The 14,996-nt window shown below is 53.8% G+C and overlaps 1 protein-coding gene across 13 annotated transcripts in view; it reads right to left on the minus strand.

The window, feature by feature from the left end:
- The window catches only part of TNS1 (tensin 1), a 194,043-nt gene that overhangs the window by 32,755 nt on the left and 146,292 nt on the right, over window positions 1–14,996 (minus strand). For 9 of the 13 annotated variants that reach the window (XM_074364276.1, XM_074364280.1, XM_074364282.1 and 6 more), the window contains 4 exons: window positions 12,094–13,668; window positions 6,251–6,337; window positions 1,050–1,246; window positions 70–145 (listed from right to left, as the gene is read on the minus strand). In XM_074364276.1, coding sequence (XP_074220377.1) covers window positions 70–145; window positions 1,050–1,246; window positions 6,251–6,337; window positions 12,094–13,668 — 1,935 coding nt within the window. The remainder of the gene's footprint in view (window positions 1–69; window positions 146–1,049; window positions 1,247–6,250; window positions 6,338–12,093; window positions 13,669–14,996) is intronic. The other 4 variants (XM_074364283.1, XM_074364279.1, XM_074364281.1 and 1 more) reach the window with 1 other exon arrangement.

Genomic DNA, 14,996 nt, shown 5'->3' on the forward strand with positions numbered 1-14,996 from the left:
CCCAAACCTGGAGAGCTTACACAGGCCAGAGGGGTCGCAGGGAAAGTAGGCTGAGTGCGGAGTTCTTACCCCCACTGGGCGGTGGGCTGGTCGGGGAGCTTCCCTCCATCTCCTCGAAGGCCTCCTTGTAGCTGTGAAGATGGGGCTGCAGGACAACAAGGGAGGGAAAGGGGGTACCCATGGGTGCCCATGACCCCGAGGAGGAAGGCTCCCAATTAACCAGGCTGGCCCCTCACCCTCCCCAGGTAAACACAGAGGTCAAAGGGAGACCTCCGCCATCTGTGGTCCCAACAACTTTTTGCAGTCAAGAGGCTAGAAAGTGTCTATTTGCCACAGTCCAGTAGCACCTGCCTTGGAAATATTTCACAACAAGGCCAAAGAGAAGAGGCTTGGGGCAGGGCACTGGGGTCCTGCCAGAAGGCAGGAGAGAAAAGATGTCCAAAAGTCATTTATATCCAGAATGACTTGTTAGCCCGGGCTTTATCAAACACGGACCACTCACATCAGGATCTTCCAGGGCGCATGTTTAAAATGCAGAGTCCTGGGTCCCGTCCCAGGTCTATTATGGTAGGCTTTCTGGACAGGGACTTGGGAATCTGCATTTTAAACAAACTCCCTAGTGACTGTTAACCTCATTAAAGTTTAAGACCTACTTCCTCAAACTACTGAAACGTCTCAGAAATGCACTTTGGCACTGAAATTAGATCTCCCAAGAAAACCCAATGTCTAGAAAGGGCTAAAAAACTCTCAGTCTATAGGATCTGGCTTGGAGTTTAGAGACTGCGGTCACCTATGTCATATCCAGGGTGCTGACCACCCCACTAAGGTGCCCTCTTTAGGGGTCAGAAGGGAACCTCAGCCTCAGTGTTCATGGAAGAAGTAGGGGCATAAAAGCTATTTAGAAAAGGAAATGGGCTCCACAGGCCAGAGAGGAGACCTAGGGAGGAAAAATTACTGAGTTTACTGACAGGTCAGTGCCAGCCAGGTGACCATCAAATTCCTGAATAGTTCAGGTGGGCTCTGCTACCCTCTGGGGCCCCAGGACTCACCTCTTTGGGCCGCCCTCCAGGATTGAGAGCGATGGTGAGAGCCAGCTCCGGGGAGACGCACTGGACAGGGGAGCGGACCCCCGGGCTACGGGGGGATGCAGGTTCTGGTGACTGGTTCTCATACTGCCCGTCGCTGGCCGCCCGCCTCCGGAGAGGTGCTGGGGGCTCTCCAGGCTGCTTCTCCCGAGCCTGCACCCCTGGGAGGAATGGCAGGGTGCAGAAGGTGATGAGCATGACACGGGGGAAAGGCTTGATCATTCCCCCAGAGAGGGCAGTGTGTCTCAGCCCAGGGGGCCAAGCTGGAGTGGGGCTCATCTCCCCGCAGCCTGCCTCTGCCCACACCCAGGTTTCTCTGCAGGGTTGGGGACCTGCTTCGATTGAGCTGGCCTTCACCAAGAATCTCTACTCTGCACAGGGCTGGGGCCTGGAGCACAAAGGACTGATACAAGAAACAGATGTCAATTTCTTCCAAGCCCCAGAGGCAGAGGGCCAGAGCTTCCAGGCAAGTGAGGGAAGGTGGTGGGAGGAGAGACAGTCTCCAAGGCGACTGCATCAACCAACAAGCAACACCAGGCCCGTGGGGAAGGATTTTGGAAAGAGTGGATGATGCCTCATCCTGCAAACCATGCTCCCGAGAAGAAACCAAGAAATGACTAAGACTCGTCATGACGTCCCGGCCCCAGCCGGCCCCTGGAATATCACTGGCCTTCTCTGGGGTTCCCTAGCCTTCATCCAGTGCACCTCTAAAACCTCCTACTGATTTCCCTTATGCTGACCCCTTATCTACCCACCCCCTTCTTGCCCCCAAAATGGTCCAGGTCCCCACCTGCCCCTCCCAGCAGAACAGCAGGCAAAGAGCCTAGAGTCATGGACTCCATCTGCTTTTGTGTACTTCCCTTCCAGTCCACGGGCCTGGGGACGTTGTTAATCTCACCCTCCTCCCTTCCCACCCCTCTTCCCACAGCTGGGCTGCGGCACGAAACCCATTGCCTCATTGAGCTAGCTCCAGAATCCTAGAAAACTTACACCCCAGGGCCCAGAGGCCAAGGCCCAGCCTGAGGGCATGCCCCTCATCCTCATTACCCTGCAGGAGGAAACTCTCAGCCCGGCCCTCACCACCACCCATGAGGGCAGGCGAGGTAAGAGGAGGTGCTGGGACTTACCAAAGGCATTGTGAGACTCTGGCTACACCAGCCTCAAGCCAGCATTTGTGGAAAGACTGCCCCATGGCACCCATGCACACACACACTCAAGTACACGCGTGCACACACACACATACACAGCTGGCCCCAGGAAAGAGTCAGTGCAGCCAAGCAGAAATCACCCTCATTCAAACTGAATCATCATCTACCCTCCACAATGGGGTCTGCATGGCCCTGGGGGGCTCCCCAGCTCCCACCTGGCACAGCCACTAAGGCAGCCATGAAAAACACATACTGGGAAGCCTTCCTACTCATGAACAGCAGGCTGCTGGCTGCCAAGTCTAGGGACGGACACAGTCTCTCTCTCACACATAGTCACTCAGAGACACGCACACGTACTGTCCCATAATTGGGAGCCCCGTCTGGACAGCAGCAGGACTGGCACGACTCTGCAAATGCAGAAGGTACCCTGGGGTGGGGGAGGGGTGTTCTGGGGTTCCACTTTGGGCTCTTCATTATTCAGAGGCAACCTGCCTACCATCTCAAGCGAGAAAAAAGAGCCCCGGTTGAAGACAGTAAACCAGACTCACAAACGGCTTTACTTAAAGCAAGTAAGTCCCTCACTTCAAAGGGCCCTTATTCTCAGAATAGAAAAATGGGGGCCATTATGAGCAACAGCCCAGATGAAAGATGGGGCACGGCTCTAAGTGGCTGAGCAGTGCCCAGGGGCCCTACAGAAATCCCAGGCTCCCAGCTGTCAGAGAAGCGGCTGTACCTCCCACCAACTCGGATGGGGACCCCCGTGGGGGCTACGCTTCCCCCACCTCCACCAAGTTCCCTTCCCTTTCAGGCCTCCCTGGGCAGTTTGGTCCAGAGCTGCTGCTGGTTTCATTCCTGGCAAAAACATTAGAGAGAAACAGACATAGCCATTGATTTTCTAATAATAATTGTGACAAAGGAGACCCATTCGGGAAAGGCTCTTGGGGTTTGGAACCAAGTTCAGCCCCAAGGTTAAAAGAAATGCATTAGGGCTCGTCTCAGTTCCGGCTCACCCAGCCCCACAGCCTCTTTCTGGCAGATCCCTCTGCCTTTGCAAAGGGTGGCCAGTTTCCCCATTTGGGGATCTGATGTCTGCCCTTGAGAAATGGGTCTGTTTCAATTTGAGGGCCTGAATCTCCCAGAGGGACAGAGAACATTCTCCCTGACGCATCCAAAACGTCCTCCATGTTCAGGGGCCGCAGATGGTTGCAGCCACCCGGAGAGGAGGCTGGACTGTTGGAGGGGCTTCTGGGCTGTGGAGGTGTGAGATCCCAGCCCAAGGCGGTCAGACACTTGAGAGCAATCACACCTCTTCAAGCCCCCTCGCCGCTGCTAACAGACTGGCACGCGGGAGCACGCTCTGTCCAGAGGCAGGGGGGTGGACAGGTTGATGTCCAAAGAGCTAGAGTGCTGCAGGGCAGAGTCTCCCACTGCGGATGGGGGAAGACCCTGCATTCCACTCCCACGGGGGCAGCCCCTCTCCCGCAGAGTGCCCCCACAGCCCCAGTGGCTGGCCTGGGCCTCTCACATTCTTTGAACACAGTGTCTCACTGTTGTCCCCCTTGGCAGGCCCAGATCTGCCCTGGAGTGCTCAGAGAGCCATGTTCTCTCTCCCTTGTCTTTCTCTATGGGAGGGGAGGCGGGCCACGGCAGAGGGGAGAGAAGAGAGCTCCATTGTTCTTCAGCCAAGCTGGGATGTCTGGACACAAGCTGACAGCCAGTGTCAGAGGGAGAACACCCCTCCCTCACATCCCAGAGACGGATGGATAATGAAAATAGGCCCACTCCCCACACTGCCCGCCTCCCCCACCACCCCCGACCCTGGGACCTTCTCAGTCTCTTGGCCCTGGCCCCGCTCTCAGGGCCTCTGTGTCTTCCTGCACGCACACAGGCACATGCATACACAGGCGGGGGCGCACACAGCCTTAGCCCGACAGGTATAGCAGTGGGGCACAGTCACCCTCAGAAGCTCCACCATCAGCCTTTCCCCACTAGGAAACCGGGGCCCAGAGGGAGCTCATGAAGAAAGGAGGAAAGAGAGGCAGGCAAGGGGCCCTGGAAGGTCTTCCCAGCAAAGCTGGTGAGTCCAGCCTTCGAGCTCCCATCCCAGAGGAATGGATACCCTGATGGCCAGAAAGTGGCCCTTACAATGATAATACGCTACATCCAGAGGCCCTTTGTCGTCCTCCAAGGGTCACTCACACCCTGTGGGCATCAGGCCTTCCCCACCGCCTGGAGGATGGTAGTCAGTGTAGCCCAGGGCCTCCACATCGGCCACCAGACAAGAAAAGCAGGGTACAGGAATAGCCCCGTCTCCCGTGGGTTCTCACTCTGCCCCCCAGGATGGTGCTGTGCGTAGGGGGACAGATGGCTCCAAAGCTCCCCTAAAGTGGGCTGCACCTGAGGCCGTGAATCCCCTTCATCACATACATGCGTGCGCGCGAGCACACACACACACACACACACACACGGGCAATTCTAGGGGCTGCAGCCCCAGCATACATCAATACACCACCTTGATAGAGCATGGCTGCCAGCCGGTCCTGGGCCCCTGCAGACAAATGCCCTCAGGTCGGGTTTCATCACATGCCTCCCCTATGCCCCCTGGACTGGCCGCTTCTACCCCCACAGACCCAGCTCTTCTTTCCAGCCTTCCAATTTCCAAAAGACTGGATTCCTCAGCTCCAGGTGGCAGGGCTGGGTGTCCGACTGCTTGCCTGGGGCTCCGGAAGTGAGGGGATCCGGGAGGCCACCTGCTGGGCCAGGGCACCAGAAAGCCACACGGCAGTCACACTAGCAGCCCCAGGGCAAGCCATGCCAGCTCCCCTCAGGACAGGCCCACCACCCCAGAACTGCCCCCAAACCCCTAGGCCCAGCTGAACACTGCACTCCCCACCACTGGGCCGAGAAAAGGGTGAAGGGACAGGAGAGGAGGCGGACAGGGGGCGTTCTTCTAGAGCCATCTCCCCGTTATCCATGGTCGTGAAAGCACCAGATATTGCCACTGGGAGTCAACAGTTTCCACCGCCCAGTAAGCCTTTTCCCAGAACTGCTCAAGGCCACGCATGGGGTAAGCCTGAGCACATGATTTCCCTACCTGGGCCGCCGGGCTCCAAGGAGCAGGGAAAGGATGAGGGGAGTCCCTCCCCAGGGTTAAAAGCCTATGGGCCTGATGTCCAAGAGCCAGGGAGAGAGACACTAGTGGACTACAACAAAGAGAGGAACGTGACCCTCGATGGAGGGTTCACAATATTGGGGTGCATCAAGGCATCATGCAAACAGTACCCAGCAAGGCTATGATCCTCTATCACACTGGGAGATTGAGCTCAAAGCAATTAAGAGATTCACCCAGAAGTGTCACAGAGGTGGTCACAGGCAGAGCCAGGACCACACCCAGGGCTTCTGACTCTTGGCCCTGGTTCCTAGGATCAGAGGCTCAGGATGAGGTCAGAGGGGGTGCCCTGTCCCCAGGGAGTGTGTACTCAAGAGTGGATGGAGCAGCCGGTGCCAGGGCACCAGCTTGTGTCTTGAGCCCGATGGTCCATGGAAAGTACTGTACCCACTGAGGCTCTGGCCAGGCGGCCCAGGTGGTCTGGTTGGGGCAGCTAAAGAGCTAGGCTGTCCTGAACTCTCACTGAGCACCCTCATTGCAAAGCCCTGAGTGTCCACCAGGACTCTGAAAGTTGGTCTAGTCACCCCAGATCCTGTTCCCAGCAGGGAAGGCCAAGGCTGGAAGCATCATGCCATGTCCATGCAGAAGTGGGAGCACTCGCTCATGCAGAAAAGAGAGGGAGGAGGGAGAGCGAGGAGGAGAGGTAGGCAAGGAGAGAGGAGGAGGGCAATGAGAATTAAAAAGAAAGAAAGAAAAGAACAGAAGAGGGAGAGAAAGAAAAGTGAGGAAGAAGTGGGAAATGAGGAGGGTGGAAGAAAGTGGGTAAAAGTCTAGCGGGAATAGCACATGAAGGCGGAAAGCAAGAGGGAGAAACTGAGAGCAAAGATGGGAGGGGGAGAGGTACCAACCAGAGAGAGAGGTGGATCGGAGCCGGTGGAGAGGATGGTGCCCGGAGCTGACATTCCGCCCAATGCCCTGCAGCCTGGCATTGTACGCTGCCCATCCCCACCCCAGGGGAGCCGGCAGAGGGAAGCAGGGAGGGGAGGCAGGGTGGAGGGGAGGACACCAGGCAAGGAAGGCACCACACCCATGGCACAGGGGACAGATGGACACGGGACACACGGAGAATGCAAGGGACAAGGCATTAAACAGGACGAAACAAAACAAAAACAAAGAGAAAATCAAGATTAATTGGTGTTCTGAGTCTGGGATCTGGCCACACACTGGAGGGAGGTGGGCAGGGTGGCAGACAAGAAAAGAGGGTGGTCCAGGGTCTTGCTTCTCCAAAGGGCAGGTGGACTTGCTGCTGTCTGGAAGGACACCACCCACATCTCTCTTTTCTAACCCCAGCGTGGAGCAAGAAGCTACCGGCCTGGGACCAGGAGATTTCAATCCTATCGCCCCACCTGCCCTCACATTCAGAGCAGCCCCATCCCAGGACCTCCCTCCTCTCATGGTCACCTGTCTCTTCCAGGATTCACCAGTGACCCTGCTAGTCTGAGCCCGAGGGTCATCTTCTCTAGCATCAGAGCACCCCTCAGCCCTTCATTCTTCCATCACACCCCCTCTTAATAATCCCCTTCCATGGGAACCACTTAGGATTTCCTACTCCTGCCCCAAACTGCTGGGCACCGCTGAAATGTTCTTAAGATGAGCCAGCCTGGATGAACCGTAAGGACCAGCGATGTCCTTTTATTCACCCCAGCTGATTCCAACCCATCTCACACCACAGGGGCCGCACAGGGGCAAATATCACCCCTTCCTGCCTTCCAGGGAAACACATCTTTTTCAGTTTCTTCTACTTCGAAAGCTGCTCCAAACCAGTTTCTCTGCTGGTTCCTTCTCATGTCTCCAACTGCTGAATGTTCAAGAACTTAATCCTGGGACCTCCTCCATCTGTGCTCACCCGCTGGGTAGTGTCATGTAGCTCCTTGCTTCATATCCATCCATATGCTGACAACTCCCACATTTCTAAGCTCCAACTTTCCCTCCATCAACTCCGGACTTACATATCCAACCATCTTGGACATTCTGTGAGCATCTCAAATCTAACGTGGCCAAAATCACACTTCTGATAATGCCTCTAAGCGAGCTCTTCCCACATTCTTCTCCATCTCAATAAAGAGGAATCCCATCCTCCAGTTGCTCAGGCCAGGATCCTTGACTTTGCCTTCTCTCACATCCCATGTCTAGTCTCCTTGTAAATATTGATGGCTCCACCTCCCAAATATGTCTACAACCCGAGCACGTCTAACCATCTCTAGACACCATCCTGATCGATAACACCAGCTTCCTATCTGGTCTTCTTCCACCCTGGCCACACTAATCCTTTTTAAACAAGTCAAGGGATATCATGCCTCTGCCCAAATCCTTCCTAAGGCTCCTCATATCATGTATAGTAAAACCTAATTTTTTATGATCACCTACAAGGCCCACAGCCAGCTGGTCCCCACTGTCATCCCCTCTTTGACTTCAGGCCCCCTACATCCCCCACACCAGGCACACTCCTGACTCAGGACCTTTGCACTTGCTGTTCCATCTGGCACATTCTTTCCCCAACCAGTGAAGCCTTTTCCCTGACCATCCTATGTAAAGTGCAACCGCCTTTCACCCACCCCTCACCCCTCCCTGGCATTTCACTGCTTTATTTTATCTCTATGACACTTAATCACCCATTGGACATATTATATGTGTATTTGCTTATTTGTTTATTGTCCATTTCTACTTCTTAAAAACAGGGTTTTTATCTCTTTTGTTTATCACCATTTTTCCAGAGCCTAGACTAGCATGTAGCATGGATTAGGAGTACATGTTGAATGAATGATGGAATGGGCCTTGTCTCATCTCTTATTTCCATAGCAAAGTGTAAAAACTGGGTTCTCAATTTAAGCTCCCAAAGCTTGACACCAACATTTCTCTATATCTGTATCCATCTTTATTCTTATTTCATGAAGAGGTACTTCACCTCCTGGTTGAGCCTAAATTATCCTCCTGGGCTCTCTCCTTCTCTAAAAGCATTCTCATGGCTCCTATATTCACAAAAAGTTCTCAATATCTTGCTACTCTCTTCAGCTACCATCCTCTTCCCTTTTATCACAAAACCACTCAAAAGAGTAACTGATACGCTGTCTGCACTCTCTCACCTCTCACTCCTCAATCCCTCAGTCTGGTTTCTGTCACCACCACTCTACAGAAAATATGCCCTTGAACATCACTGGGGCCACCTAATTGGCAAGCACGATGAATTTTCCCCTGATCTCTCCACAGTGACACTGCTAACCTCCCCCTCCTCCTCCTGGAAACCCTCTCCTACTCTAACTTCTGTGATGACCTACTGTCCCAGTCTCCTCTCACTGCCCTGAACATTCATTCTCAGTCCCCTGGCCTCCTTTTCCCTCATGGCCATTTCATTCTGTCATTTCTCTCCATGCTTTCTGACATAGAGATCGCATCCATGCCCAAAGCTTTAACCTTCACCTTTGTGAGGACAACTCTGAAATCTATAGCCCTATCTGCTGTTTCAAGCTCCAATTCTAGGTGTCCAACTGCCTTCCATACATCTCTACCTGGAGGCTCCACCGTCATCTCAAACTCAACACATCTGATACTGAGGTCTTCACCTTACATCAAACCTGCTCCTTCTCCTAACTTCTGGCTCATTAATGGAACCATCATTCTGCTTCTATCCATGAAGCCTCAGAATCATCTTTGATGTCTCTCTCTTCTTCATCTACTACAGTCAATCAATTCATAAATGCATTGGTTCTATTCCCACAGAGTCCTTGGCACCCAATTCTTCTTTTGTATTTCCATGGTCAGTCCCCATCACCTAGGCTAGCTAATAAGCTAAAATCTCCTAGCTCAGAGTCTCTCCCCCTTTGCATCCTTCCTGCCCAGACCCATCAGAGATACATCTTCTTAAACTACAGCCCTGATCATGGCATCCTCTTCTGACTGAAACATAGTAATGACTTCCTACATTGCCACTGGGTAAGATGCAAGCTCCTCAGTCTGGTATTTAAAACCAACTGGACGCAGGCCACAGACTACCTTTCCTGACGCTCTCTCATACAGCTTATATGTTCCCAACCTACTCTATTCTTCAAACATGTCCTATGCTTTCCTGTCTTCATTATGTATCCTCTCTCTCCAATGACCTCACTCACTTTCAAAATCCTACCCAGCTTCCAAAGCTCTGTTCAAAACCCACACTCAACACAGAGCCTCCCCAATCTCTCTAGCTGATAATGATCTTTCCTTTTTCTTCATTCCCACAGAACTTTCTCCATCTCTCTCTTATTCCAAATAACTTCATTTTAAAGTTCCAGTTCTTTTTCCCCTTACTAAACTCTAGACTCCTTGGAGATAAGATCCACATCTGATTTCCAATATGCATTGAAAGCTCTACCTCTAGAGACACCTGAGATCGCTCCAGTCACAGAATCAGGATCATAAGATAACTTGAATGGACTCAACAACTCTGACTCTTATTTCTTCTTCTTGTCTTATTGCAGTGGCAGGATATCTAATACAATGTTAAATGATAGTGGTGACAACAGGCATCTTTGTTTTGTCCCTGGTGTAATGGGAAAGCGTCTCACGTTTCACAAGAAAGTGTGATGTGTGCTATAGATTTCTGGTACCCACCCTTTATCAAGTTAAGAAAACTATCCCTACAGTCTCTGAGATCTAAGCTGAAATAAGACATAAAGAGTAGCTGGATCAAAGTGGAATGAACCAGGGACATAGCACCGAGGTATGGAGGACAGCCAAGGAAGAAAAGGCAGACCCGAGGGAGAAAGGCCAGAAGAAACCAGATCACATCCATGGCCATACAGAGGTTCTCCCTCAGATCTGAGCTTCCTGGGTTACTCATGTTGAAGCTTATGTTCCAGCTTCTAGTAGAAGAATATAGAATGAGAAGGAAAAGGCAGTGCTGAAAGTCTATCCCTTGGCCCCAGATTGTTCTACAAATTGATCCTGTTGGTGCATCTCTATCTAGACAAGCACTGCAGATACCCTGAAGGGCTCCTGAGGAAGGTGTGCAAAGAAGAACTGCTGACATAAGAAATACTGTTCATGACAGGGCATGGACCAAAGGGGCCCTTTGTGGCCCTGGGGACCAAATGTAACTGTCCCCTATACACATCTTACCCCTTCCCCTGATTAAGTCACTTACAGCTGGTGGAGGAGATGACAGTGGGGTTGGGGGACAGACATACTGTGCCAACGATATCCTTCCCTCCCTGTGACTTCTTGGCAGCCAAAATCTGGGCAGTTACAGGATATGGAGGTTGACAGTCAAGATCTCAGAAGCTGATAGGAGAGAAAAGGCTGAGGGGAGAGCTGCTACAAGAGGGACATCCTTATGGGGCCATTAAAGTGTGGCTTTACAGAAGGGTTCTGGGACGGGGAGGAAATTCATCCTTCTCCCGCAGAGAAGAGTCCCTTGGGTCATTAGACCAGAGTATCACTATTCCTCAGGCTAACACCTCAACCCTGTAAAATACTGAGAGGACCCATTCCTCTCCCTTCAACAAAACCAGGAGAAAATGGTTTCTGCCCACAAGCCCGGGGTTCTGTATCACAGGGGCCCAGATGTGGACAAAAGTAGACGGAGCCCCAAGGGGACCACCCCATGGAGCATTTCACCCCGGGGTTATAGAGCTGCTCATCTTGTGGTTTGACTCAGGTAAAAGCAATGATGTGCTGCTAGACCAACTCTCCAGAGCAGGTGAAGCCCTGACTGCCAATTTCCATAATGTGAATACTTCATTATGGCCAATTTCAAGTTACCAATAGTTGAACTGGGGACTGTGCTCTGCTCCGAAGCATAGGAGCTGGGTGTCCATGCCCCCACACCAGATCCTAGACCCAGCCCACTAGCCAACAGGCCTGGCCCCAGCTACTTCTCCAAACCCACCATCCATCTCCAGGGAGGGTGTCTCCCTTCCTCTCTGCAGCTGGCATGGTGACTCAGCTTCCCCTAAATTTAGGAAAAGGGACAGATGGCAGAGTCAGCTGCCCAGCTCCTCTTCTGCATCCCGGCCTCGCACCACCCTGTCAGCGGAGGGGCTTGGTACAAGGTCCCCTTTGCCCCAGGCTCTGGTTCACCCATGGCTGGACTTCACGTCAACCACAAAACCAACTCATAGGATTTCCCGCCCAGTTTGGCTGCCCCACGGAATGGTCATCAGCTCAGGCCAGAGGGAAGGAAGGGAGACTTCCTGCCCCTCCCAGCATGGCCCTGGGCATGCCACTGTTTCTTGCATTTATCTCCCCAGTAAGCTCGACTGGTTGCCCCACTCTCTCTCCTCTCTCCACAAAGATAAGCTCATTCTCTGATAGGAAATCTGTTCTCCAACCCGAGTCAACACCTGCAGATTGCCCTAGGGGGCAAGCCTTGCTTTCCCAGGCTCTGGGGCTTTGCTCCCCACCTCTGTTGTAGCACACACTGCACTGTTAGGATTATCTGTCTGTGTACCTGTTCCCTCACTAGACTGAAAGCTCTTGAAAGACACTGATCTTTGATTCTCAATACCTGTCTTAGAGCCTAACAGACAATGAATGCAGGAAGGGATGGCTGGCATGTGGGCTCCTGACAGCCTCTTCCTCGGGCCAAAGCAGCGCCCACTGAGGCATGATGACTGTGCCTGCATTTCCCCCAGCAAAACCAACCAAGACCGAAGAGGGAAGGTGTAGAGGAAGTCAGGAGGGGACAGCAAGCACTGATGGTCCCCAAGGCTCTTACCTGCTACCCGGTGGGCCACCAGCCCCTCCAGGTTCAATGGCTCCTCCTCTGGAGTTCGTGATGGGTCTGAAGTCATCTCCTTTGGTGGGAGCTGAGGCTGAGCGGTGAAGCCAGGAAGAGAGGCCAGAGGTTGCTGAGGCCCTGGTGCACTCTGGGTGGTTGGAAGGAGAGCAGACGAGGAGGAGGCTAGGCTCTTTGGATGGTAAGTCTGAGTGGGCCCAGCTGGACATGGCTGATAATCATAAGGTGAGTAAGGCCTGCCAGGAGGGACAGACTCCAGGGAGGACCGGAGGGCCGGCTCAGTGGTTCCCAAGGAATGCCCACTGGGGATATAGCCAGATCTGGACTGGGTCAGTGGATGGGACTGGCAGGAGGAGCCAGAGAGGGGCTGGGAGGAGAGCGGGGAAGCCCCTGGCCAGGCCCCAGGGACACTCTGGGACTTGTGCAGGGGGGCAGCCGCCGTGGCTGGCTCCAGATCCAGCATCAGCATGTTGAGGGCTTCGATGGACTGCTCGATCTCCTGCTGGGAGGCTGCCCGTGGGAACTCAGGGAGGCCAGGCATGGGGGGCTCTGCCAGTGGCTGGGGGCTAGGTCTGCTGAGCCCAAGACCCTCCAAGTGGGCTCTTTCTTGCTGGCGAGGAGGTGGGCGAGGCTGCTGCTGCTGCTGCTGCTGCTGCTGCCAGGAATTCAGGCCCCTCTGAACAGCCTCCCGGCTGCTCCCGCCACGGGCTGGAGCTGGGGGCAGCTGGGGCTCGGTTTCTGGAAAGGACTGAGAGCGGAACATGCTGCTAGGATCATGGCCATAGTGGGAGGTGGTCACTGACTGTGGCCAGGCTGGCTGGGGCCCCTCCCGCTGGTAGCCAGCTAAACCCTCCTGTGCAGAGTAGGAGGGCCGCATGGGGGCCACGTGGCCAGCCTGGGCAGACACTGCCCGGCTGGCAGACTCATAGGGGTAGCCCCCGCCATTGACCATAGTTTCCACAGGGTAGGGCTTGTCCAGACCATTGGTCAGTGGAGACAGGGCCTCTGGGTAGCCCCCCTCACTGGTGTTGGTGACCCCATCCAGGGAGGACAGTGTGCCCATGCTGCCCACGCTGTGCCCATCCTGGTTAGGCAGCTCATCATCCAGGATGTCTGTCTCCCGCTCGGATGCCAAGGCCCCGCCGTTGACGTGAACCTGGGCGGGGACAACGTGGCGGCCAGAGGAGGGCGCAGCAGGGCCCCCCACTGGGCGGGACAGGAGATGCTGGGTGTGGTACATGGTGCCTTGCTTCTCTCGCTCCAAGCCAAAGCCACTGAGCAGGCGGTCCAGCTCACGCTTCTCCTCGGGACTCAGGGCAGCAGGGGCAGCAGAGGGGCCCGGGACAGGCTCATCGGTCTTGTCTGTCTTGGTGGAGGCCGTGGAGTTGCCGGAGTCACTGCTCACAGAGAGGGTGTGCTCCACGTGGTTGGGGGTGGCCGAAAGGGCAGGACGCGCAGCGTTGACAGCCCCAGTGCTGCCGTGCAGTGAGTCCTTCTTCTTCACCTTGGCGTACAGGCTCCCATCCAGGGGTCCCTGGGTGTGGCCCACAACCTCTACAAGAGAGGGCCAGGAAGGGAGATAGAGATAGCAGATGTCAGTGGGAGATGGGACATCTTCTATTCTCCCAAAGAAAGCAGCTGAAAGCTTCCCTTCCTTGGATCCCAAAACATCCTTAGCACTCCAAGACAGACCTGAGGAGGGCCAGAAAAGCAAAAGGACAGGAGGATCCCTTCCCCAGGCTCTTGCCCTTCCCAACACCCGGCATCAGGGCCAGGCAGTGGAGCCCAAGATTGGGCAGGGGTCCTGGGGGCACAGTGCCCCAGCCCAAAGCCTGGCTCTGGTACGTAACTAGCTTCCCAAGGACCTGGAGGTGCTGGGCCAACGTGGGGTTCAGTAAAGCCAGGAGGCCCCTTGTTAAAGGGGACACACTTTCCTCTGAATTCTGGGGCCCGTAGGGGTCTGAAAAGGAGATACAGGGACCAGAGGTGGAGGGAGCATCTTAGGGATGGAGAACATAAAAGTAGAGTTTGCATCAGGGAGAGGTGTCCCCCGGGTCATTTGTCTGCAGACAGCTCTGGGGGACCCCATGAGCAATACTTTCTCTGGAAGGAAAAAGTGAGCGCTGGGTGGCTGGAGGCCAAAGGGCTGACTCAGGAACGAAGAACTTCCCCGCCCAGAGGAACTCGGTGATTTCACACCCTGTACAGTCAGCAGCCCAGTTTCCAGCCATCACACACACACACACACACGCACACACCTCCCCTCCCCTCACTCCAAGGCAGGCCCCAGTTGGCAAGAAAAGCAAGCCCCCTCCCAAATACGGCACAAACTCCAGCCCAGACACCAACAGTCACACACACACTCACGCAGAAAACCAGACACAAAGACATCCAGAGAAACACGCTCCACCCAGAAATCGCCCAAATCAAACACCCAGACACGTGCACTCAGGGGGTACACCAGACAGGCACCCCCAGTCAGAAAGAGTGGGCGTGGACACAAATATACAAAGACCAGTATTAATAGCTAACGTGCAGTCAACACCTATTCTATGCCAAGCACTTTGCTCCACTCACACGTACATTATTTCTAATCCTGTGAGTCAGAGGTGTTATGCCTATCTTAAAGAAGGAGAAATTGAGACTCTGAGAGGTGAAACCATTTATTTGTAGACACACAGTACCTGGGTAACGCTGGGATTTAAAAACACAACCAATTTAAAACATAATTAAAATAAAACTAAATTTAAATCAGAACTAATTTAAGATCAGAACTAAATCAGAAATTTAAAGATCACACAATTTGTATTATTCTACCCTATCTCTCATATCACTCACACACACACACACACACACACACACACACACACTACAATAAACAC

Source organism: Camelus bactrianus, chromosome 5, assembly GCF_048773025.1.
Source record: "Camelus bactrianus isolate YW-2024 breed Bactrian camel chromosome 5, ASM4877302v1, whole genome shotgun sequence".
Taxonomy (NCBI): domain Eukaryota; kingdom Metazoa; phylum Chordata; class Mammalia; order Artiodactyla; family Camelidae; genus Camelus; species Camelus bactrianus.